At 30.8% G+C, this 27,300-nt stretch overlaps 4 protein-coding genes across 5 annotated transcripts; 3 read left to right on the forward strand and 1 right to left on the reverse strand.

Annotated features, from left to right (window-relative positions):
- Positions 1 to 1,735: 1,735 nt before the first annotated feature.
- On the reverse strand, positions 1,736 to 22,684 carry LOC145331398 (uncharacterized). Its single transcript, XM_080176028.1, has 12 exons — positions 22,622 to 22,684; positions 21,656 to 21,718; positions 21,426 to 21,459; positions 21,036 to 21,081; positions 20,727 to 20,774; positions 3,878 to 3,997; positions 3,590 to 3,650; positions 3,246 to 3,292; positions 2,941 to 3,004; positions 2,259 to 2,290; positions 2,142 to 2,179; positions 1,736 to 1,904 (listed from the first exon to the last, which is right to left on the reverse strand). Exons 1-12 carry the CDS (start codon positions 22,663 to 22,665, stop codon positions 1,851 to 1,853), a joined length of 651 nt encoding a protein of 216 aa, XP_080032154.1. The 5' UTR covers positions 22,666 to 22,684; the 3' UTR covers positions 1,736 to 1,850.
- On the forward strand, positions 7,986 to 18,822 carry LOC145331399 (E3 ubiquitin-protein ligase HUWE1-like). Of its 2 annotated transcripts, XR_013883719.1 has the most exons (5): positions 7,986 to 8,118; positions 17,033 to 17,181; positions 17,739 to 17,875; positions 18,157 to 18,339; positions 18,707 to 18,822. XR_013883719.1 is itself a non-coding variant. In XM_080176029.1 (3 exons), exons 1-2 carry the CDS (start codon positions 17,111 to 17,113, stop codon positions 17,848 to 17,850), a joined length of 183 nt encoding a protein of 60 aa, XP_080032155.1. In that variant the 5' UTR covers positions 16,966 to 17,110; the 3' UTR covers positions 17,851 to 17,875; positions 18,157 to 18,296. The 2 variants fall into 2 exon arrangements, 1 of the variants encoding a protein (XP_080032155.1); XM_080176029.1 differs by lacking the exons at positions 7,986 to 8,118; positions 18,707 to 18,822 and having other exon boundaries at positions 16,966 to 17,181; positions 18,157 to 18,296.
- On the forward strand, positions 19,314 to 20,279 carry LOC145331400 (uncharacterized). Its single transcript, XM_080176030.1, has 2 exons — positions 19,314 to 19,484; positions 20,066 to 20,279. Exons 1-2 carry the CDS (start codon positions 19,459 to 19,461, stop codon positions 20,220 to 20,222), a joined length of 183 nt encoding a protein of 60 aa, XP_080032156.1. The 5' UTR covers positions 19,314 to 19,458; the 3' UTR covers positions 20,223 to 20,279.
- A 1,750-nt stretch (positions 22,685 to 24,434) lies between the features above and the next one.
- Positions 24,435 to 27,248, forward strand: LOC145332499 (uncharacterized). The gene is made up of 4 exons (XM_080177502.1): positions 24,435 to 24,452; positions 25,115 to 25,214; positions 25,646 to 25,705; positions 26,047 to 27,248. Exons 1-4 carry the CDS (start codon positions 24,435 to 24,437, stop codon positions 26,283 to 26,285), a joined length of 417 nt encoding a protein of 138 aa, XP_080033628.1. The 3' UTR covers positions 26,286 to 27,248.
- The last annotated feature ends 52 nt before the right edge of the window (positions 27,249 to 27,300 follow it).

Consider the following 27,300-nt stretch of genomic DNA (forward strand, 5'->3'; position numbering starts at 1 on the left):
GAAAAGCGTGGCGTGTCTGCAATTCCGGATTTTTATTTCTTTTGAAGAGTGGCTCAGAGGCAAAAAGTGATTATTTACTTCTAGCAGATTATTGACGGCTGCCGAGTCCAGACATTAAATTAATCCAGGGAGCGACAGCCAGGCTGCAAAGTTTGGGTGATAATGACTGCTTCTGAGTGTGTCTTAGAGTTACTGTGGCTAAAGTTGTCTTGGGCTAAGGCTGGATTAGAAAGAGTGCAGCTGAGGTTGGTATATAAAAAGTGCAGCTGAAGCTGGCTTAGAAAGAGTGCAGCTGAGGTTGGCTGCGGCTGAAAGTGGGTTAGGCCTTTGCTTAGAGTTACTGATTCTTCCTTGAAGCTTCGCCAGGGCTACGCTTGAATAAAGCAGTGAGGGTCTGGGTTGATTAGACTGAATGAGGCCAAGGGTGGCTTACGTTGTGGGCGTTGACTACCGCTAAGTTTGTAAGTACTGATGCTAAGGCTTATTGGACAACTGCAAGTTAAAGTTAAAGCTTCTTTAAGCCGCTAGCGTGAATACGGCTGAAAATGCCGAACCCTGTCTAAATCTATGGATTAATTTGTTTGAGCAAACAATAAATAGTCAAAGATAATAATCTAATTTTATCCAGATTAATATGCATTAAAAGCAAAAGTCACAAAACTAATTTATTTATAGTTAGGGAGAGTTTGTCACGTAAGATTTTTGTTAAACTGTTCTTGGCACCCTTTAAAATAAAACATTTTCAAAAGAAAATACTACAAAATAAGAGCCTCAATTTTGTTTAAAGGGCGAATATAGGTTGAATATAATATGGGCTCAAAAAAACCGTGCAATTCCATAGATTATAAGTAACTTTAAGATATTGACATATCCAATTGTATAAGTCTGTTATAGCTTAAAACCTGAACATTCTCGGGATAAATTTATGTAATAAGTGTGGTTCCCTAAGAACTCCAAACACCCTAGCATCACACAAGGCTTCGGTTTAAGGTTGAATTAAAAAGCTTTCGTTAAATGATAGTCGTAATAAAAGTGGAAACCAGTTTTCAATCTATTTTTTTGTATTGTGGATTGTTTCTTCCTTGACAATATTCCCCAACAAAGTGTAAAGTATATGAATTTTATTTTTAAAAAAAAACCTTTACAGGAGAAATTTTATTTCATGTAAGTATGAAAATTATATGGTAATTGTTATAATTAATTTAAAGAGGACAAAAATAAAAGGTGAATAGTGTTTTTTTTCTTATATTTTTTTCTGGAGAAAATCTGGCGATCGGTGCGTTTGTGTGTGTGTGTTGAAAAATGCGTACTAGGGTAATTATATCATCAAGAATTAATCATTGATCTTTATACAGAAAAAAAACTTTAAAACGTATTATTTACCCTAGTAATTACTCCGGACGCAAACTGACGCAAATTATTTTTATGCTTTTTAAAAAATCAATAAAATAGTATATAATATAAAAAAATAAACACTTTAATTATCAATTAAGATGCATGCCAATGTAATAGTCAATTAAACTTAAGAAAAATAGTCAAAAAAAGTCTTGTAAAGGGCTAAAATAAACGATTTTGTTGACTTTCTCATTTATCATATGTTGAAGTAAAAGCAAAAATTGCAAAATCTACTTAAGGATTTTTTTGATTTTTTAAATTTAACATAGATATTTTAAAAGTATGTAATGGCACCTTTCATATAAGCTCATATCATATTGAAACTATATTCGCCCTTTAAAAGAATATATATCTTTTTATTCAACAATAATTAACATATATACAGATATGACTAAACTATAAAAATGTCAGTGAAAATTTACGACATCTGAAAAGTCGCCATAAAAAAAGGTGGATCAATTAAAGTTTGGCCACACATTGCATTCTTCTGTCCAACTTCCTTCCATGAACTAAATAAAAACAATGATATTTAGGCTTAAAGTTTAAATATCGCAGATATAACAAGCCAACTACATTTTGATCAAATAGAACAGTTAATATGTTATATAGTCAATAAAAAATTATTTACACAATCTAACGCAAAAGATTAAATGAAATTCTATATGAATAAAATCTTAATTGTCCTATTTAATTCAACTGCAATTGAACTTTGAGAAGATTTCAATAAAGAAAAAACTGGCCATTACCTTTATACACTTGTCATTATCATAAAGCACACCAACATCTAAAAAATAATATAAACTTTATTGGTTTTGAATTTGTGTATTTAATTTTATTCAAATAAAATGATGATATTATTTTACCTAGCTTTCTATTTTTGTACTGTCCAAGAATCCTAAACAAAACCAAAATGATATTACACGTTGTTTTTTTTCTAATTTTGAATAAGTCATTCAAAGTTCATAATTTTACTTGTAATAAAAACATTTTTGTGAAGACATTCAATTTTATGTAATTTTAATTATAAATATACTTTTTTTTAAAGGGAAGCTTTTCTATAATTAGGGTCGATCCATACGTCCGTACGGATAGCTTTTTTTGTTAATTTTGGCATGTTAGAATTGTTGATCTAAAAAGCGTAGCAACTCTATAATCATTACCAGAATGTCCGTACGTCCATTTTAAACATGTTGGTTTTTTTTACTTTTTAACAACAAATTTTTATGTGATCTAATTATCCGATTGATCTGATTTTGGTATTTTGATTCCTGGGTCAACAAAGTACAATATTATAAGCAAAACAACTCTATAATCAAGTCCTAAAAATGTGAGTATGTCTATAAACATTATCCTGTATCAAGCAGTTTTTCAACACATTTACTTTCAATTTTGCTTTGACTCTTAAACATTTATATTCTGATTATTCAGTTTTGACACTATACAAGTGTTAATGTCCGTTTGTCCTACCGTTTCAGTGCTTCACTTTTATAGATGTTGTCATCCTTGTTTATTCTTGACTTTTATAAGATCTTATTATAATCTTACTTGAAGTTTGAATCTTGATAGTGTACTATTGCTAAACCATGAGGCACTCCATTTACAAATTCACCTTAACATGATAATAAATAAGTTTAACTCCAAAATAGCAAAATCAACAAGTTGATGCTATTATTAACAAATTATTCTTTCTAAAAACTATTTTTAGAATATACTACCCATTGGATGATCAGGTGTTTATATATATATAAATATGCATACATCAGAACTATATGATCATCTTGCAAAGGCCAAATGTTATTTTTATGTTTATTTTCAATTTGAAATAAATTCAGTATTTACTGAAATTATACCTTGATAAGTCACATTAGAAAAGCTTAAAAGACCATATCCATGCTTTCTGAAAAGAAAATTCATTAATCTGTTTCTTTAAAGATGTTAATTTTTAAGTGGTCAAAACTAAAAATGCAATATGAGCTAAGCAAAAGAGTTATGATTTTACCGGTCCCCCAAAAAATATAACCCAAAAGACAATCAACTGCTTTTCCATCTAAATAAGTATGGATATCCTTGAATAGGTGGGTGTTGACACAAATTTTCATCCTTTTTCATTTCAAAATTACAAAAACACTATTGTTAAATTAAGCCTAGCTTAGCTTGTAACTGATGAATTATTAGTAAACTTGAAACTTCTTACACATCATGATAGAAACTTCCATGGTATACTTCTCCATTAGACAATCTCTGGTAGGAATAAACTAGGCAAAACAAAAATGATTTGAACATTTGTATATACTATATATCTACACATGTTTTTCTATTTGTAAAGTAAATTATCTATTGAAAAGATATGCAATCCCAAAATAGATTTAGAGAAGAACCTATGATGAAGCTTCACTGAAAAATAGAAGTATATTAACCTAGCAGTCATCAAGTCTTTTTTTACCATGAGATATTCTTAAAAATAAAAATGATATGATAATACCTTTGGCTTCACTGTTAGTCCTATGTTTGTTATTAACATAGCTAAGCTGATTATCATCAAGGGTCTTCAGGATTACAGGCATGAGATTGTCATTCCAATGCTTTTCTTCATCAATTATTACTAGAAAAGATCCTTTTTAAAATTAAACAAAATAGGATTGTCATCCCAGCATATTATCTTCAAGCAGGATAAAGGTAATGGAAAATAAATCTGTAGTTTATTATTTAGGTTGTCTCGTACTTTGGTTCCCAGTAATTTTTTTTTATTTTATGGTGATTTTCAAGTACTAGCACAGAATGTCATTAAAAAAGAAGCCAACTAAAATTGAAATTAATTCACAAACACTAGCATAAATTAAAGTTTAAGTTATTTTTTTAAAAGAAATAAGATTTTAAAGACTATTGTGCTAGAAGTTTAGAATTGAATCAATTTCCAATTTTCCTATCCCTGATAGTTAATCATTACTTAAGAAATGACATTAATTGGAAGTTAGATATTATTGAAAACCAGCTTTAAATAACATGTATTAAACGACGCCTGCAAGAAATACCACGCTTAAACTGCTGAAAAACTGCCACAAGTAGACCCAATACCCCAAATTTAAAGCCTTCAGCTTCAATAACAAAAAAGTTCTAGGCATTTCAAAAAAGCATTTTATATATAATGGAAATTTTGAAAGATTTCCGATGCTTATAAAAGAAAAAACAATATTAAAGGGAGTGTGAACGTAAAAAGTTCTCATCTGATTGTCAAATCTTAACATTTACTAAGCACATTTCACTACACTGATCAACCAAAAACGTCCTATTAACAAAAATATCCAGGAATAATGCCTTGATTTTATGGTATTTTGGGAGGGAAAAAGGAAAAAACAGGGAAAATCTGAACATTTTTATTTCTTATAATGTTTGTAGGGATATTTAACGTGTCATATTTAGTTGAAACAATTTACTTACTGTTAAGGATTTATTTTATGCTATAAAATTGCCAATTAGTTTTTTTATAACGTAGTAATTAGGTAATAAAGACCAATTTTAAATTCGTATTATTGACAAAAAAATACCTCACTGTCTACAAAGGGTTGAATCTAATAGGTTATTTAAAATAATAATATCCTTTTTTATTGTGTTGGACAATAAATAACCCACTTTGGAGAATTAGTTTACACTTTTATCAGACTGTTCATAAAGAAATATTGCATCTTTATTTTTTACAAATTTGTGATTAAAGGTGGGCGAGAGATGGGCCATCTTAAGTTAATTGGATAATAATAAAAAACCTGTTTCTGGCTTTGTTATTGTATTTGGTTTTCAATAAAAAATATTGCTTATTTTATCAATTTCCAAGTAACTATACATTGTTTTAAAGCAAGGATTATGTTAAAAGTCAGCTTAACCGTTAGGAAAAATCTAGAACTATGTGAAAAAGTTTAATTTTAGCTATAATGGAAGAAAAAAGCAATTTAATGCACATTTTATATAATACGGAAAATTTCTTCCTTTCCCTGTACCTTATAAAAATCGTCGGAAAAAGCCGTTTTTTAAGCAAACAAAAGCGCGTTTTGCTCAATCTGTGAGATATTATGAATGAGATGATGTTAAGATTTGATATTAAGATGAGAAAAATTTACGTTCACAGTCCCTTTAAATTACGTCGCCTAGACACAAAATTATAACCTTATCTTTGTCAGAAATTTAGATTGCCGGTAACTGATTACATTTTTACAATAAAAACACCACATTTCATAGTCTAAATCTATGAAAAAAATTCAATTTAAATTGCATTTTTAAACAAAAATCATAGCGGAAACAAAGGGGGAAACTACTGCAAGCTCAGCTGTGATTGGTTGCTAAGCTGATTCAGCCTTCTGATTGGCTACAGTACACTCGGTACAACGCAAGTTAAACTTATTTTTTTTAATGATTTTGATTATAAAAATATGTATTTTTATTGTAAATATATAATTAGTTACTGGCAATCTAAATTTATGACAAAAATAAGCTTATAATTTTGTTTCTAGGCCACGTAGTTTAATTTCAAAATTTCTAACATTAGCATTCAAATTCTTTCTAAATTTTCATTGTACATAAAATGTCATTTAAAAATGCCTAGAACTTTTTTGTTATAGAAGCTGAAGGCTTCAAATTTTGGGTATTGGTTCTACTTGTGGCAACAGTTAAAGCGTGGTATTGCTTGCAGGCTTCCTTTAAACAGCCTACAGAGCTATATATGTTGCCCAGGTTCTACGAAGTACCACAAAATTTCACCCTTTTTACCGGAAAAGTGGTAAAGCTGGTCAAGCTGGTAAAATTTACCAGTTTCGTGGTAAATTTTACCAGCAAAAATTTTAGCCAAGAAATTAGTAAAATTTTACCATTTTTTTTGTAAAATTTGACGAAACAAAAAAACCCCGTTTTTTGTGTTTTAAATTAATTACAGCTCTTCATAATCAATTGTAGTACTTTAAAATAATGATTTCTATACAATGAAGCCTAAATTTAAATTTTTTTTTTTTTTTAAATTTTACCACATTTGGAAGTTTTACCAAAAATGTGGTCAATTTTACAACTTTATTTTTCAGGTTAAGTCCGAATTTTCGGACTTAGACAAAAAAACGCAATTTGGTCAATTTTTACCAAAAAGTTGGTCAAATTTGACAAGGTATTTTTTTAGGCTAAGTCCAGATTTTTGGACTCTGACAAAAAAAATGAACTTGGTAAAATTTGACCAACTTTTTGGTAAAAATTGACAAGGTAAATTTTTAAGCTAAGTCCAGATTTTTGGACTTTGACAAAAAAAAAAACTTGGTAAAATTTGACTAACTTTTTGGTAAAAATTGACAAGGTAAATTTTTAGGCTAAGTCCAGATTTTTGGACTTTGACAAAAAAAAAAACTTGGTAAAATTTGACCAACTTTTTGGTAAAAATTTTTACTTTTTATTGAATTTTTTCGCATAAAAGAAGCTAACTTTTTTTTAAAACCTTGAAAATTATTTCATCATTTCTTTTAAAACATCCTCCCGCATCGTCAAAAATATATCAAATTTAATATTTACTTATTAGAGCTAGCTTCATACGAATTAAAATTAAAAGAAAAAAAATCCGGGTGTGTGTGTACGCAGATGTGCCGTGTGCATTTGAATTTATCGATTTTCATCTTTAATATAAATATAAGCTTTCGTATATTCCCCTGAATGTTTCTAAAAGAAAGACAGAGATTTCGAATTATAGAGTAATTTCGCTACAAAACTTATATTTTTAAGTTTTGAAATTTATGGCACCTCTGTGCGCGCATGCGCACTATTGATAAGCTTATGATTATTTGAATATAGAGTGCCAAAAATAATTATTAGTTTTGATTCAATTTAATCAAATATTTTGAATCAAGAAGTAAATTACTACTCAATTTTCTCTAAATATTTAAATTTGTAGAATTTACAATTTGTTTGGAAGATTTTTTTTAAGCAAGATGTTTAAAAATGTGGCAAAATTGTGGAACAACAATGTTTCATGATTTCTATATTTATGTTGTCTTTGCCAACCGGAAATACCACCGAGATGGGTTTTTAAAAGATGAATGCCACATTTTTTCGGCGTTTTTTAGACATTGATTGATTGAATGTTGACGATAGAATTTCAAACAGAGTATATAACATAAAAATACTGAATTTTAAATTATTTTTTTAGCAATTTTTCTAATGTCTAACACAGCTCTAAAAAGATGCATTAATTAATATGCAGCAAAAATGGATTGAAGATAATCTTTTTTTTTCTATGAAGGCCGTACCATCAAAAGCGAAATAATTAAATAAATCATTGTATACTCTTTTAGATTTCGCGAATGTCGCGCTTGTTATTCATAGCGTAAAAAATGTCGAAAAAACGCGGCATTATCTTTTAAGAACCCGGCCGGAAATAGATTCATATATATATGGTTAACAACTATATATATTTAAATATTTCTTTTAATATTGAATGCACTATATTTTTTTTATATTCTATCGAATATATTTTATATGTCATTACAAAACTATATTACATTCAATATTAACATTAAAAAAAAATAACATCAATTTAAACTTTCGTAACCCTGTAATTGGTTATTGGCTTCAGTAGTTCAGTTCTATATAAACCACGGTCCACGCTTGAGCTAGCATCACCAGCATGGCTCTGCCTAGGCTTATAATTAGAAAGGCCAGGGTATTATTATTGGTTGAAAAGTTTGTACATTATTATTACAGGTATTGTGTCTTTAAAGGGACTGTGAACGTAAATTTTTCTCATCTTAATATCAAATCTTAACATTATCTCATTCATAATATCTCACAGATAGAGCAAAACGCGCTTTTGTTTGCTTAAAAAACGGCTTTTTCCGACGATTTTTATAAGGTACAGGGAAAGGAAGAAATTTTCCGTATTATATAAAATGTCCATTAAATTGATTTTTTCTCCCATTATAGCTAAAATTAAACTTTTTCACATAGTTCTAGATTTTTCCTAACAGTTAAGCTGACTTTTAACATAATCCTTGCTTTAAACCAATGTATAGTTACTTAGAAATTGATAAAATAAGCAATATTTTTTATTGAAAACCAAATACAATAACAAAGCCAGAAACAGGTTTTTTATTATTATCCAATTAACTTTAGATGGCCCATCTCTTGCCCACCTTTAATTACAAATTTGTAAATAATAAAGACGCAATATTTTTTTATAAACAGTCTGATAAAAGTGTAAACTAATTCTCCAAAGTGGGTTATTTATTGTCCAACACAATAAAAAAGGATATTATTATTTTAAATAACCTATGAGATTCAACCCTTTGTAGACAGTGAGGTATTTTTTTTGTCAATAATATGAATTTAAAATATGTCTTTATTACCTAACTACTACGTTATAAAAAAACTAATTGGCAATTTTATAGCATAAAATAAATCCTTAACAGTAAGTAAATTGTTTCAACTATATATGACAAGTTAAATATCCCTACAAACATTATAAGAATCAAAAACGTTCAGATTTTCCCTGTTTTTTCCTTTTTCCCTCTCAAAATACCATAAAATGGATCATATGAAGAAAATGAAGTCATTCCTAAAAAGGACAGAAATTCCCTTCCTTGGGTATAGGAAGGCTATTTACTTTCCTTTTTCTTACAAATTCTCAGTAAGGAAGGTGATTTCTGTCCACTATCTTACAAATTCTCACTAAAGGAAGGTGACCTCTGTCCACCATCTTACAAATTCTTCCTAATTCTTAGAAATTCTTCCTTTTCCTCACTATTACAACTATGCTTAATAAATCTACCTTATTTACCCAAATTCTCACTTATTCTCAGAAATTCTACCTTAATTACACAAATTCTCCCTTATTCTAAGAAGACCTACCTTATTCTAGCAAATTCTTCCTTATTCTAAGAAAATCTACCTTATTCCCTCAAATTCTTCCTTATTCTAAGAAATACTTCCTAATTCTATGAAAATCTACCTTATTATAAGACATTCTTCCTTATTCTAAGAAAATCTACCTTATTCTAAGACATTCTTCCTTATTCTAAGAAAATCTACCTTATTCTAAGACATTCTTCCTTATTCTAAGAAATTCTTCCTTATTCTAATAAGATCTACCTTATTCTAAGAAATACTTCCTAATTCTATGAAAATCTACCTTATTATAAGACATTCTTCCTTATTCTGAAAAAATCTACCTTATTCTAATAAGATCTACCTTATTATAAGACATTCTTCCTTATTCTAAGAAAATCTACCTTATTCTGAGACATTCTTCCTTATTCTAAGAAAATCTACCTTATTCTAAGACATTCTTGCTTATTCTAAGAAATTCTTCCTTATTCTAATAAGATCTACCTTATTCTTAGAAATACTTCCTAATTCTATGAAAATCTACCTTATTCTAAGACATTCTTCCTTATTCTAAGAAAATCTACCTTATTCTAAGACATTCTTCCTTATTCTAAGAAAATCTAGCTTATTCTAAGTAATTCTTCCTTTTCCTTACTAATTCTCTCTTATTTTCAGATAACCTAGCTTATTCTATGAAGTTCTTCCTTAATTCCCCTAATTCTTCCTTTTTCTCAGATAATTTTCCTAATTTATATTGGGATATCATAACTGAAATAGAGGTATAGAGAATATATAAATTCTGCCTTTTCACCTTCCTTATTCTCTCAAAATCTTGGTTTTTCTCACATATATTTCCTTATGTTAATTGGGATATCAGAACATGTGTAGGATAAGTTTGGGTTGTATCTTTTGACCTGAAATATTTGTTTGTACTTTAGAGGTGGAATGATCATAAAGTACATTTTATTAGAAGGAACCCCAGTCTGTAAAACAAATATGAAATTATCTTAAGAAATAATAGTACATTCAGTATTTTTTTGGTTGTATCTTTTGACATTTAGTGTTTATGTTTTTATTCATAAAATTATTGATAATATTAACATAATTTTACTGAGAAATAAACCTTATAATAACAGGATAGCAGAAAATAAGAACAGGAGTCTTTATAATCCTTCACTAGCCAACACATACAAATATTAGACCAAGACCAAAAAAGTAATAATTTCAAAACAAATTTAAATATATTGTATATTTTACTGATATTTTCTTCAATAACTATATGTAATTATCAATCCTTTTATAAAAGTAACAGGATGTTTGTCTGGGCTCCCAAGAGAAATTGCTTAAAGAAAAAGTTCCTACCCTACCCATCAGAAAAAAATTAATTTCCTTGTCAAAAATAAAATACCAGGCTTAGAGTCAGATATTTTTATTTGATTAATTACCCTAAGTGTCCATGGAAGCCTCTAGTGGCGTAGCTGCTAGTCTCAACCAATGTAATGTTTTTTTTCTTCACATTCCTATTTATGTGGTACAAACTCTATAGAAGGTTGGCAACTTATTTTTTTCGCCGGAAGTGATTGAACCCAAACAGCTGATAATTATGAAATCAATTCAAGGGCGTACATTGAAGTTTTACTATTTAACCAAAAGGGGGGGAAAAGTTTAATAAATAGACAATAAAAAAAAATAAATAGAAAGTTGTAATTAATTAATTAAACTTGGAAATTAAAATCATTTTACCGGCCATTATCTTATCCCTTAGATCTTGAAGACTGGTTTTCACATATCATCCACCCCATAAACTGCATACGGAAGCAAAGGTTTTCTATAATTAGGGTCGTTCCGTCCATGTGTTAGCTTTTTTCGTTTATTTAGACATTCAAAACATGTGGATTTTTTACAACTTTTTGTATGAAACGAGCGGCTGCGTCCCTAGCCTTTGGTGGCTTTGTATTTCAATAAGTAGAAAAGAGCAGAATAGACTAAAACCATCCCTAGACTTAAATTAAAATAAAAAAGTTGCCTAAAACCATCCTGTACCTATGTAAAGGTTCTCTACAATGGAGAACCTAATCGGTTCAGCGGTTAGCGATATCCTTCTTTACTTTATATAATTGGAATAGCGGCTGCGCCCCTGGCATCTAGTAGACTCTTTCTGTTGAGGAGTAAGGAGGAGGAAGAAAAATAGCCTAAAACCATTCCAAGGCTTAAATATAAAATAGCCTAAAACCATCCCGGGACCTATGGGAAGGTTCTCTACAATGGAGAACCTAATCGGTTCAGCGGTTAGCAAGATCCTTTGTTACAGACCCAAAAAAGCTTACTACTTTATATAATACTAGCGGCTACGCCCCTAGAAGCCTCTAGTGGCACTGCACTGGTAGGAGAAGGAAAAGTCGACCTCATCCTATTTTAAATTTGAGTTTATAAAGAGTTATAAAAATAATTTTTTAGGGGGAGAGGGAGGTTAGGACACCCTCTCGAAAAATAGTTTAAAACCTTCCCAGGACCTATAAGAAGCTCCACTGTAAAGGAGAACAATATCGGTTCAGCGGTTAGCGAGATCCTTTGGGAGACAACAAACGCTTACTACTTTATATAATAGGACTAGCGGCTACGCCCCTAGAGGCCTCTAGGGACACGTAATTTTTTTTCTCTTATCAATCTATTTTAAAATCAACTATTTACCAAAAATATTTTTTCGCTGATAGATTGTGTTAGTTATGTTTTTTCCCGGGACATATGAGAAGCTACCCTGTTAAGGAGAACCCGATCGGTTCAGCGGTTAGCAAGATCCTTCTGTACAAACTTACAAACACAGAGACATCCTGTTACTTTATTATAAGGATTTATTTATATATGTAACATGGGTTATTTTTTAACATTTAATTAATGGAAGACAATTGTTTCACTATTAAACAGATCATCGGTTCCAATTAAAATGTATAAAAAGAGTTACATCTTTATATAATAGGATAATTATCCTATTCATCATACTTTGGGAATAATGATTCCTAGGACAACAAGGTACAATATCATATGCAAGGCATCTCTCTAATCAAATCCTAATAAAAAAGTACATATATATAAACAGTATCCTGTATTTAACAGTTTAAACATTTTTACAGTAACACATTTATAGTCGGATTATTTAGTTCTGACACTCTAAAGTTTTAATGTTATTCTTTCCCGCCGTTTTAGAGCTTCGGTTTTATGGATGTTGTCATACTTTTTAAAACTAAAATAAGGGTTGTGGGTTGACCTCACCCCTTAAAGGCCTTGAGGAGCGCAACTACTAGTCAATATTCAAAATTAACATTGTGTGTTTGTGTATATCTGTCAATACCTGTGATTATATATGTATATCGAAAGATCTCGCTAACTGCTAGACCAATTTCTGGTTCTCCTTTGCATAAATTGGGGAAGGTACCCCCACTCTCCCAAGAGAAATTACTTAGAGAAAGAGGGTACAATGGGCTGTTTAATAATAGTCCCCAAAGTTTTATTATAATGATTCTTATTCGTTGGCTTATTACCTTGTGGAATATAGTGAATTTTGATTCTTTGATTTTTTGTGTTCAAACGTTTCAACCACAAATTTTTAAGGAGTAATTTTGTGTATCATCATTGGGTTGTACATCAATTTAACGGCCATTGTATTATCCCTGGAAAAATCAGAGAAGAAACAACTTTAAAATCAAATTAACCAGCATAAAAACTAAAGGCATTAATAGTTAAAGTATGTAGAATGCCTTGGCCCCAAACAGTCACAACTCATTACCAATCCCATTTAGGACTTCTCCGACAAAGGTTTTGCAATCAAAATGGTGGTTGTGTGATGGGTGTTAGTGTTACTTAACCTAATACCTCGGGTGTTTGGGCAGTTATTTTGGTTGGTTGGACATGGCGTTTGAGTTAATTGATAATACCCAGGGATCTAATGGGATAAGATAATGGCTAATAAAATTATGTAAATCTCAATGTTAAAACACAAAATTACCCCTTCTGTAGATTACAATTACAAACATTTGGACACTCAACTTAATACACCAACCAATTAAAATTTATTAAAAGTCCACACAGTTGTTAAGCCAACTAATAAGAAAATGTTATTGTAAATATTTTTGGACTTGTGTAATTAACAGCCCAATGTCCCCTTTCTCTCTCTCTCTCTCTGCAAACACCAATATTCTCTGTTTATGTAATACTTTTTGAACCACGGTAGCGCGTACATCCCCAATGATGATGCACAAAATTATCCCTTCTATAGATTAAAATTAGTGGTTGAAACGTCTGAACACTTAATTAACCAACCAATAAAAATTCACTCAAGTGCGTAAAGTTGTATAAACTTACAAATTATAAAACTTTGGGGACTAGTGTAATAAACAGACCATTGTCCCCTCTCTCCTTGAAATAATAAAAGTATAAACAAAATTAAACATGGATGACAGCATCCATAAAAGCGAAGCTCTAAAACGGTAGGTCAAACGGACACTAACACATGTTTAGTGTCAGAACTGAATAATCAGAATATAAAAAAAGGAGTCAAAGCAAAATTGTGAGTAAATTTGTTGGAAAAACTTCTTGATAGAGGATAATGTTTATGGACATATTTAATTTTTTTGGACTTGATTATAGAGTAGCTTTGCTTATAATATTGTACTTTGCTGTCCCAGGAATCACTATACCAACAAATTATAACAATCGGATTGTTAGATCACATAAAAATTTGTTGTTAAAAAAGTAAAGAACCAACATGTTTAAAATGGACGTACGGACATTCTGGTAATGATTATAGAGTTGCTACACTTTCTTAATCATACCTAACTACTAAAGGAATCACCATGAAATCGACAGGATAATTCTAACATGCCTAAATTAATGAAAAAAGCTATCTCTCTCAGACGTACGGACGGACGGACGGACGGACGGACGGACGGACCAACTCTAATTATAGAAAAGCTTCGCTTTTTAAAAAGAATGACAATATCCATAAAAATGAAGCTCTGAAATCAGAAGGATCTCATTGTTAAAGGAATCATCATGCCAAGTTTAAAATTGATACAACAATTTTAACTGTTTAAATTAACGAAAAAAGCTAACTGTTACATACAGACGGACCAACCCTAATTATAGAAAACCCTTGCTTCGACCACTTTGAAGTCTAAGGGATCTAAAGGGATAAGATTATGTGTTCAATTTTTCAACTATAAGTTAAGTCAGTATTTAAATTATGTATCGTACAGACTTTAATGTTAAAGAAAACATTCACATTTTTAAAAGAAAATATACAATTTAACATTAGCGATTGGGTGGGGTGGGGGAGGGTATAGATAGATAGATAAATACTATACTAATAATATTTTTTGTACAGTTTACATGATTTGTAATTTACATAATTATAATCTTACGTAACTCCAGTCTTGTATATTTTAATGTTTTTATGTGCAATCTTAGTTCGTTATCGATAAATAATTGCTATTCTGCATAATTTTACACATTGCTATCGTGTTATATAAAGATAAATGATGATCACTGTTCAAAAAGTTTAATTTAAATATTTCTGGAGAGAACAACAAAAACTTTCTTTATACCCCAAATAGTACAAATTCATAGTACGCCCTTGCATCCATTACATAATTATCAGCTGTTTTATAGACAGACTGAAAATTAAGTTGCCAACCATTTGAGGGGGGGGGGGGGTTATACTTTTCATTATATACAAATATCTGACTCTCTGCCTGGGTTTTAATTTTATTATTGTAAAGAAAATTTTTTTTTTTTTTGGGGGGGGATGATTTTCCATTTTGGTCTAATATTTTATCAATTGGCAAGTAGAACAGATTATTGATACAGCTAGTGTGTTTTACAGACTGGGGTTTCTCCTATTAAAATGTACTTTATGATCATTCCACCTCTAAAGTACAAACAAATATTTCAGGTCAAAAGATACAACCCAAACTTATCCTACACATGTTCTGATATCCCAATAAACATAAGGAAATATATGTGAGAAAAACCAAGATTTTGAGAGAATAAGGAAGGTGAAAAGGCAGAATTTATATATTCTCTATACCTCTATTTCAGTTATGATATCCCAATATAAATTAGGAAAATTATCTGAGAAAAAGGAAGAATTAGGGGAATTAAGGAAGAACTTCATAGAATAAGCTATGTTATCTGAAAATAAGAGAGAATTAGTAAGGAAAAGGAAGAATGTCTTATAATAAGGTAGATTTTCTTAGAATAAGGAGGAATGTCTTAGAATAAGGTAGATTTTCTTAGAATAAGGAAGAATGTCTTAGAATAAGGTAGATTTTCATAGAAATAGGAAGTATTTCTTAGAATAAGGAAGAATTTTTTGGAATAAGGTAGATTTTCTTAGAATAAGGAAGAATGTCTTATAATAAGGTAGATTTTCATAGAATTAGGAAGTATTTCTTAGAATAAGGTAGATCTTATTAGAATAACTAAGAATTTCTTAGAATAAGGAAGAATGTCTTAGAATAAGGTAGATTTTCTTAGAATAAGGAAGAATGTCTTGGAATAAGGTAGATTTTCTTAGAATAAGGAAGAATGTCTTATAATAAGGTAGATTTTTGTAGAATTAGGAAGTATTTCTTAGAATAAGGTAGATCTTATTAGAATAACTAAGAATTTCTTAGAATAAGGAAGAATGTCTTAGAATAAGGTAGATTTTCTAAGAATAAGGAAAAATGTCTTATAATAAGGAAGTTTTTCATAGAATTAGGAGGAATTTCTTAGAATAAGGAAGAATGTCTTAGAATAAGGTAGATTTTCTTAGAATAAGGAAGAATGTCTTAGAATAAGGTAGATTTTCTTAGAATAAGGAAGAATTTCTTAGAATAAGGTAGGATATCTGAGAATAAGGGAGAATTTGTAAGGACAAGGAAGAATTTCTTAGAATAAGGTAGATTATCTGAGAATAAGGAAGAACATGGAGGTATTGGGTTAATTTTCTTAGAATTAGGAAGAATAAGTGAGATTTAGGAAGGTGATTTTTATCCTCTTTTTCAGATATGTAAGAAAAAGGAGAGTGATTTTTGTCCATATTTGAGATATCTGAGAAAAAGGAAGATGATTTCTGTCCTTTTTGGAAGGGAATTTCTGTCCTTTTTAGGAATGACTTCATTTCCTTCATATGATCCCATAAAATCAAGGCATTATTCCTGGATATTTTTGTTAATAGGACGTTTTTGGTTGATCAGTGTAGTGAAATGTGCTTAGTAAATGTTAACATTTGATAATCAGATGAGAAATTTTTACGTTCACACTCCCTTTAATGGCTTTTCACATGTCTTATTTTATAAAGTAGGAAGGCTTTTTTTTGTCTGAAGCTTAAGATCTCGGAATTTCACCTTGCATAGAGCATTCGTAAAATGTACTGGGTGCCCTTTCTTTACTGTTTAGTTTTAATAAGAATTAAAAAAAAAACAATATTAGGGTTACTTTTCCTAGGAGTGAGAATATATATATATAGTTATAAACATTCCCTGATCTTATGAGAAGCTAATTGAATAGGAGAACCATACAGATCGATCCAGCGGTTTGTAAGCTCAGCATTGTTAATTTTTAAAACATGCATTTTTAAACTCTCTTTACAAACTAGAATGGAAGAAAATAAAACCAAACAAATCAAATACATATAAGACCGATCTTTATTTATCCATCTTTCTTTATTACTTTAAATATATAATATTTATTTCCATATTTTTATTCTGTTCTTTACTTAGGAATGATAACTTTTTAACCTAACCAAAATATTCAGGGTCTGCTGTATTCCGGGCTGTTCCTGTACCACCTGGCGTCGTATGAGAGCGGCGGCGAGGCGCTGGTGTCCTGCGGCATGTTGGAGTCACTCCTTAAGGTCATACAGTTGGCCAGCAGTGAATTGGAACACATTACTTTTGTTACTAGGTATGTTTTTCATGGTTTGATATACAAGTATTACACTGAAAGCTAGGTAAAAAAACAAGGTTGACATCATCCATAATGTATATCATAGAAATAAAGAAAAATACGCACAATTTATAAAAATAAGTTTCTTTGTCTTTTAAAGCATGACCGACGGACGTAGTAAAATATATACTGGTTTCTCGCCGTCTGTCTTGAAAAGGATCGCATGTTAAAGATTGCATCACAGACGTATAAAGCGGACAAACAAAGCGTATTATAATAAAGTAGATTCTTTATAATAAGAAATATATTCAAAAGTTTAGAAAAATTTGTTTTTCATTCTTTTTCCAGCGTGGCTTCGAAACAAATTAAAATCGATTAGAAACGGTTCTCAGCCATAATGATAAAACATGTATACTGACCATTTTCCAAATAAAAATCATAATACAAGTACCAGTTTTGGTAGCCTAAGCCTTAAGCCTCTCAGGGCTAACAAAACTGGCTTTAATTATATGATTTTTATTTGAATATCCACAGAAAGCTATCTATAATACGATGGAATAAAAAATATTATTTAGGGCTGTAAGAGTGATAGATCTAATCACAAACCTGGACATGGCAAGTTTTTCAGACCCACGCGTGACTAACAACCTTCATCAACAGGCGGGAGTTAGAGGTGGACCACTGTAGGAAGCATCAACCCTTCCAGATCCAGGTATAACTTATTCCAGTATGGCTTCGAAACCGTAATATCTGGAGGATTAGAACTGGTTTTCAGTATAAGACTTTTCAGTAATTGAGAAAAAATCTTAGTGGGGGGACGGTATGATCAGGAATAAAACAATTAATTTAGACTTTTCATGGGTATGCTTCATGTCATCAAAAATTTAAAGATTTATATGTTTGGTACAATACCCCTAAGCGGCATAATAGTTGTGCCCTTATATTTTCAATTTTGAAATAGATGGTTTTAGTACATAAACAACAATCTTGTAGGTTGGAACTAAAGAGGAACGACTAACCAAAGTTATTGAGGAGGCAGAAACTATTCATGACGTAGCGGCCATAGCCGCTCAGGAGGAGCTGGCGGCGGCTCAGGATGCGGATGCTGTTGATCCCATTGCTGGTCCTAGTGGCTCAGGTTCTAGCTCTAGGCTAGCTTCTCATCTTATTCAACAGGTATGCATTGTTTATTTATACAGGGATCTTAAGGGATAAGACAATGGACGATAAGTTTTTTAAGTTGCAAGCCAACGAATGAGAGATGTGTTGATTAAACCTTCAAGACCAGTAAAACTTACAGTCCAGTGTAACTTCCTTTCCTGGCATTTATAGAAGTTGAATAAGAAATGATAAAATATTATAAAGATATGCGAAAATGTAAAAAAGAGATAGGATATATGAAGAAATATTGATTTTAATCTTATATTGTATAACACAAACTTTGCTTAAATAAAAATAAAATCCTATAACGTAGCCCTATACTATTGAAAATAGTTAAATATAACAAAACATATTATTAATATCAATCTATCTGATTATTTAGGACGTACCCAAGCCTGGTTTGACCTGCCTACCCCAGCGGGCTGCCTTGCTAAAATCTATGCTCAACTTCTTAAAGAAGGCTATTCAGGAATGGGTTATTAAATGATTTAAGACGAAGTAAAATATTGTTTAAGTTTAAAAAAAGATTGTACTAAAATAATTTACGTTTCTGTAGACACAACGGGAAACATGGTTCTTATGGGATAGGACAAAAGACAAAGTATTGAAATTAAATCAAGATTTACCTAATAAAAATTAGGTACTCAAAGTTTTTGAGTTGACGAATAAGTAAACTTGTTTCTGAAACTTTGGATACCATTATGATATTTACACCATTTTACCCTCCCTGCCTGGGGTTTAGGTCTAAATTTATCTAATATTAGTACTTGTTTGGGACAGGGATCTAAAGGGACAAGACAATGGCGGATAAATTGATGTACATCAGCAATGATGATACACAAAATTACCCCTTCTGTGGAGTATAATTAGTTGTTGAAAGCTTTAGACACTTAACTTGATTAATCAACCATTCAAAATTCAATAAAAGTCCCTAGAGTTGTTAAAGCAACGAAGAAGAAAATAAAGCTTTGGGGACTAGTGTAATAAACAGTCCACTTCCTTCCTTCATTTAATCCTCCATAACTTAGGACCCCGCGTTCAGCCACGTGATGGAGGGAAGTTTGCCCAACAGTTTGAAGCATATAATCAGTAATGCCGAGTACTATGGCCCCAGCCTGTTCTTGTTAGCCACGGATGTTGTTACTGCTTATGTTTTCCAGGTAAGCTTTCCCTTTATTTTTTCTCGTTCTGCGTTTTCAAAGATGTTTAGTTAGATAAGTTTGCTGATTTTTTTGCCACGTGTCAAGATGCCTGTAGGAAATGAATGAGGGGGGAGAGGGGGAGTCGTACCTACACACTTTTATTTTTGCTTTCAAAAGAAAAAATTTAGGTGTGAGAGTAAGGGGGGGAGGGGAAGTTCTGACACATTTGCGTAAACAGCGAGTATAGGCTTTATCTTTGGGACGGACGGACAGACAGACAGACATCGTTCTACTTTGTATTATAGATTAGATATTTAGTAGGGAGGGATGGGACATTGGGCTGTAAATTACACTAGCCCCCAAAGTTTTCAAATAACATTTTCTTATTCTTTGGCCTAACAACCTTGGGTACTTTTATTGATTTTTTATTGGTTGGTTCATTAAGTTGAGTGTCCTAACATTTCAATCACTTATTGTAATCTACAGAAGGGGTAACGATGTGTATCATCATTAGAGATGAACATCAATTTATCAGCCATTGTCTTATCCCTTTATATCCCTGTAATTATCTAATTAACTAATGAGCAATTTTATTCCAGGTTGAATATCAGTGATATGAGGGAATGGGGCCGGTGCCCAGCAAATCCAGGAGGTTGCGCAACAGTTTTCGGCCAGAGCAGTAGAATCAAGAACACTTGTGTGTTTGGCGGCGCACCCAAGGGTCCTCAGCTGCGAGACATTGAGAACGGCTGCTGATTATTAGAATTATTATTTTATGTTCAAGTTAAATAAATATAAAAATACAACAAAAAATTTTATAATTTTTTCTATTTTTAAAAGCGAAGCTTCTCTATAATTAGGGTCAGTCGTTTTTTACCACTTTCTCACGATTTTTACCACCCGATTTTACCACAATTTTTGGTCAATTTTTACCCGATTTCCGGTAAAATTTTACCAATTTAGGACAAAAATATTACCAGGTGTTGAACAGTTTTACCACTTTTTCGGTAAAATCTTACAGAAATTTGCGGTAAGATTTTACCAAAAAAGTGGTAAAAATTGGTCAAAATCTGGTATAAATTTGCGTCCTAAAATGGTAATATTTTACCGGAAATCTGGTAAAATTTGACCGAAAATTGTGGTAAAAAAAGCTGGTAAAAACCGTGAGAAAATACCACAAAAAGTGTTTTTACCACGGTTACGGTAAAAACTAGGTTTTTTTATGGTATTAATTAAAACCTGGGTGAAACATTATATTACCTTGAAAAAAGTCATCTTCTGTCATAAGCTCATAGGTCTCAAACAATTCTAAAAATATTAATGTTTATCTATCTAACATTGTTTGCTTTATATCAGTTATACAGAGCAAAGTTTAATTGGAACATTATGATTATTGACAAAAATCAACACTGAAGCAGAATTTCATCATTATCATCAAACATAATATTAGTATGACATCTGTTCTACATTAATGCATAGTGCAAATATAAATATCACATCAACTTCAAACATAATTTTAAACACTAAAAAGGAAAATCAACTTTAATTATTTAAAACTTAAACTTTTACTTTGAGCTCTGTAGTATTCAGGAGATGGCATTGCTTCTATTGTCCTCTAGAAATATGATTAGGTTATATTTATGATTGACTTGAACAAGGTTAATGTTTTTATAAGGAGATATTGAGTTTTAATATAGTATTATATTTTAAGTCATTTTTCTTGAACTTTTGAATATACTCTTGAAATAAATGAAAAATTTTCCTATAATCTCATTTTCATCTAGTTGTATTTGATAATGCTCATAAATTCTATTAATATCAAATTGCAGCCTTTTATAAATTTCAACAATATCTTGAATTTTACTCTTTTTTTCACGATAGACAGGACATAATGCCATAAAAAATCTTATATGTTCAAAATAGTGAGTTAAAAAAATCTTGAAAAACAAATAAATTGACCTGATCTTCTCTGTTTATATGAATTAGCCAACAACTGAAATATTTAATATATAAAAAACAGACAATTAATCATGTTTAATGCTGTTATCTTATCAACATTTTTTGGGGGGGAGAGGTCTAATAAAAAAGTTTCCACCTCCCCCCCCCCCACCTTTTTGTTTAATTTCTATATAATTGACATTTGTGTCATAAAAAGCTTCCTGGTCCAATCAAAATTTATCTATTTATACCTGGCTAGTATTAAGAGTATGATGACACCAATGACACCAATAATTGCCATCAACATCAGATCCCTAAAATTTTGAGATCTTTTACAGGTTGCATTTTTTATTTTTGCCAATCTTAAAGACACACCCTGTAAATATATAATTTAAGGTTGCGTGATTTTAGAAAGAAAACTTTTTATTAGTTTACGAAATTGAAAACAACTTTAACAAGGACAATTATATCGGAAAGGTGAGCAGAAAAACGTGCTTACAATGCGTCATATTAAAATAGGACTGCTAAAAATTTGTATCTGTCTGTGTGAAAATGTTTGTGTATGGGTCTGTTGATTGATTGCTTCTTCTTTATTACCAAAATACTTATGGGCAAGTAAAATATGTACAGACATGTAATAGTTATAGATTACTTTCCTTACATATGTTACAAAAACAAGGATGACAACATCCATAAAAGCGAAGCACTGAAACGGTAGGACAAACGGACATTAACACTTGTATAGTGTCTGAACTGAATAATCAGAATATAAAAATATCGAAAGAGTCGAAGCAAAATTTAGGTAAATTTGTTGGAAAACTGCTTGATACAGGATAATGTTTATGGACATACTTACATTTTTAGGACTTGATTATAGAGTTGCTTCGCTTAAATATTGTTCTTTGTTGTCCCAGGAATCAATATACCAAAAAACAGATCAAACGAATAATAAGATCACATAAAAATTTGTTGATAAAAAAAAAGTAAAAAAATCAACATGTTTAAAATGGACGTACGGACATTCTGGTAATGATAATAGAGTTGCTACGCATTCTAAATCGTACCTTACTACTACAGGAATCATCATGCAAAGTTTGAAATCGATAGGACAAAGCAAATTAACGAATAAAAGCTATCTATCTCGGACGGACGGACGTACGGACGGACGGACGTACAGACCGACCCTTATTATAGAAAAGCTTCGCTTTTAAAAATACTTTTTTGAAAAGGGCTGAGACACTTTTAGTATACTTCTCTGCATTTTAGTTCGTTCTCTTAAACTTTCTGAAAAATGTAAACAAGAATGAGCTCATTTCAAAAGTAAAAATATAAGTAAAGATATTTTTTGTGCAATTTGAGGATATTAGTCTAGAGATAATTCGGGAAAGCGGAAAGTGTCATCTGTTACGTCCTAATAATACATCTAAAAAGGAAGGATGAGAGGTTAAGAGGTAAAGAAAACCCCTATAAAATAGATGGATAATTAATGTATTTTTATGACGTCACACGTGACATTTTCCGCTGTATAGTTTCCTATTTCCTAAATTGCTTAAAAATCCAACTTGTTTCTATTAATGTTCATAAAAATTATTTTTTATTTATTTATTTTGATACTGAAAAAAAATTGTCATGTCATAAATTGGAAATGGAATTATTTAAAGATTCTGTAAAACAATTTTTTCGACACTTCATTTCATTTTGGAAGCATCTTATAGTGTCTCAAAAAAAGTGGACAAACGCTCCAACGTTTGTCCAAACTGTGTCGACTGGAGTAATTTTCTCTTCTAATATGACGTATATCGGGATAGTTCGGCCAAGTGTTGTATCATTTGTCAGCTTTTTTGGAGATACTATAAGCTGTTTCATATATTATATTGTATACTTTAAAAATTAAGTCCAACAATTTTATTTCATATTTTATATCGCTTTCTCTACTTAAAACATTAATATAGTTTTTTCATTAACAATTCATTAACTTTCTATTTTATTTCTACATTATTAAGGGAGAAAGGGATCATTGGTGCTTTTATTAATATTTTTCCTTTCCTATAATATTGATTTCAAACTTTGCATGGTGATTCCTGTAATAGTTTGGTACGGTTTAGAAAGCGTAGCAACTTTATAATCGTATTCAGAATGCCCGTACGTCCATTTTAAACATATTTATTTTTAACACAAAAAAAATTATATGAACTAATAATCCGATTGATCTGATTTATGAAATACTGACTCCTAGGACGACAAAGTACAATTTTATAAACGAGACATCTCTATAATCAAGTCGTAAAAAATTAAGTATGTCCTTAAACAGTTTCCTGTTTTTAAGTAGTTTTCAACAAATTTACATACTATACATTTATATTCTGCATATTCAGTATTGACACTCTTCTATTGTTAATGATCGTTTGTCTTACAGAGCTTTGCTTTTATGGATGTTGCCATCCTTGTTATATAGAAGTTTCAATGGGAAAGTATAAGTAGTTGTCCATGCCCATCTGAATCCCTGGTATTTTGGTTGGAATTATATTTTGGGGGTTTAGTTAATAGTAGCAACTGCTTTCATTAAGTCAAAAATACATAAATTTGTGATAATGTTCTTTTACAGTGATATAAAGGGATAAGAAAATTGTCGATACATTAATGTACAACCTAATGATGAAACACAAAATTAACCCTTCTGTAGTTGTTGCAACGTTTGGACACACAATTTATAGAACCGATCAATTAAAATTCAATAAAAGTTCCCAAAGTTGTTGAGCCAACGAAAAAGAAAACGATACTATAATACTTTGAGGACTAATATAATAAACAATCCAATGGCTCTTTTATGTAACTTTTTGTGTGACAAATTGTTGATGACGTTGATAATAAAAAAACAAATAATTCAAACCAACAAATTGTGATATATGAAGAGCCATAATAAAAAATTGTTTTTAAAAACTTGAATTGATATTATTATTTAAGTATCTATTTCTTTGCTTCCCTACTTTTGAATGTTATGACTCATGCTAAATTATTTCAGCACAAGAAATGGTATCACGACTGCAAGTACTGAGTGTAGTGGCTGTCCTGCTGGCAGCTCTTGCCAGTTTGGAAATAAATCCTAGTACCTGGAAAAAATCTATGAGAGGCAGATATAAAATGTCAAAGGAATTTCATTAAGAAATGAATCAGTACATCTGTCTTAAATGACAGCCAAGAATATCATGAAAATCACAATTTTCATCAAAAGGCAGTAGAAAGACAGACGGGCGGACAAGGCAAGATAAATAGATGGTAATTAGACATGTGAATCTCTAAAAAAAAATCAGACAATAATTACAATTGAAGAATAGGTGTCTTGATACTTTGTTTTAGGTTAGGTTAGATTAGGTTTAGTAAGGTTAGAAGTTGCTTTAGGGCAAATGTATTCCCCCTACTGTCTAACACATCTTATAGTGCCTTATGTAGTGAATTCAATACGAATGACCAGCAATGATTATAAATTATTTTAAATTTTACCATTGGTCCAATACAATGTATACTGGCCTATCATTGGTCATTTGAATTGCATCCTCATACTCTTTCTCTTTGGAACAGTAAGAACCATTTTTTACGTTTCTAGAATGACGTAGTCTTGTTCATGCTCAAATTCTACACCTATAAGACTTTAACATTATTTATATTAAAGCAGCCTAAAGATCTAAAACTTATTGAATTATTGTTCCAAGGAGAAATTATGGGGTACAGTAACCAACCTGGACACAATACAAGCATGGTTCGGATATTTTTCTACTATTCAAAGTTTAGACTCGCTTCCTTTGCGTAAAGGTATACTTGTAATTCTTAATTTTAGTAGCGTAGCTACTTTATAACAAGGAAATTTTCGTCTGTAGGATTGTAAAACACCTTAAAATACAATACAAAGACCAACCTGATAATCAATAATCAAATTTTAAAATACCAATATCCATTAAAATACTGACTCTACGGGTGGAAATAAATTACTATAAGTTAAGAAGGTAGTAAGGTTTTTTGTCTTAAGCAAAATATTTCAGAAATTAGTTATCCGATTTGATTGTACTTTTCAGGGAAGCTAGATAATATCTTATTGTGGTTTTAGTCTATATTCCCTAAAGGCTAAGGAGGAGCAACTAGTGTTAATATTTGCAGTAATTAGAATCAGAGTATATTCTGCACAAAATCGGACCCTGGATTTGCCTGTCATTCCTTAATAATAATATTTATTTAATTGTCAACAGGAAAGCAGTTCCGGGTTGGTTATGACTTCAAAGTCTTCCAATATCATAGTATTTTCACAGGTAAGAACATTTCATGTTAATTTACATTTTTTGATTTATTTTCTAAATAAGCCTGAAGATTATTAAGCAGTGATCTAAAGAATCAAGATTATGGATACAAAAAAGGATATACGCCCAATTATTATCAACAAAATTACCTCTTATAAACTTTAAAATTATTGGAGTAAAAGTTTGAACACTATTAATCTACTTTGTACCAACCTATCAAGATGTAAAGTCCCGAAAGTTTTTATTGGCCGAGTAAATCTCTCTCACCTATTTCAAGCATATAATATTTACAGAAAGAAAAATCTTCATAAAAAATAGATGATTTTTTTTATTCTTATTAATTCTCTTTTTAGTGACAGAAATAATGGCCAATGAATACATTCTAATCCACGGCGACGGCTTCATGAAACCCGTCATAACAGCAGAAGTCAGTCACGTTGAGGCAAACCAAAGTGATCTTGTTATGAGTGTACAGTTCAGCCGTACCTCTGTACTATTTCAGTACATTGTAGCCCCGTTCATGTACTTTATATCTGGGCAGCAGCTTAGTACATCCATGTTTAGGCTTAAATTGATGACTATGTATTCATAATTTATTTTTAGTAGCGAATGTACTAAGTAAAAAAAAATGTTTTTTTGTTCTATTTTCTATTGTATACTAGCGGCTCCGCCCCTATAGGCTTCTTTTGGCACATTAGCGAAAAGTGGGTGGGGTGAAGTCGACACTCAACTTTAATTTTTTTAAAGTAAAGATTTTGTATATAGTTTTTAGCTTTGGAGCTTTGACAATAAATATACTAAACCTGCCTGGAACCTTTAGAGAATTCAATTAAATGGAGAACTTAATCAGTTATTTGGGTATCATATATTTCTTAACGGACAGGCAAAACACTTCAATTATTTATATTATTATAGTATTAGAGTAAAACACTAGAAGAAGAAAGGGTAAAATAACTGTATCTACCATCGAAACCGTCTTGTGCAACCTTTCTATTGGGTCATTGAAAATCCACTAATGGTATCGCTTATTTTACACAGCCAAATAGCAGAAAATAGTTTAGAAGCAGACGAAAGAGGTCTTTGAAAATGAAGGGAGGTAGTTGTCTGTGTGTACATCTATACTATAGATCTGTTATTGGATTAAACTATTAGAAAATCACGAAACCTAGATAGCATTAAACAAACATTAAATTGATTTATTATTAATTTTCTTCAATTTTTTGTTATCCAGGGATACAACAAACACAGGGAGGGACAATAATTGACTTTCTTGTAAGGGGGCAAGGGGGTTGAAATCCCCACTCTTGGTCCTTTTTATGTCTTAGTAAAAGTTGGTAAAATATTTGATTATTTATAAATCTAACTTATTATCAAATGAAGAATATTATTTTTACCCATTAAAAATGAGTAAAAAAATTTATTTGCTTTTTTCGAACCCTCTATTTAAAAGTGCAACATATAACAGAATAACGATTTTGACGGGCAGACAGACATACAGAGTTATAGAAAGTATCAATTTTGACAGACAGACGGACAAACAGAGTGATAGGATCTAGGTTTTATTTAATAAGCATCTATGCAATATATAAATTTTGTTAACTATTGTA

The sequence above is a fragment of the Acartia tonsa genome, chromosome 11, assembly GCF_053477335.1.
Source record: "Acartia tonsa isolate MP-2025a chromosome 11, ASM5347733v1, whole genome shotgun sequence".
NCBI lineage: Eukaryota > Metazoa > Arthropoda > Copepoda > Calanoida > Acartiidae > Acartia > Acartia tonsa.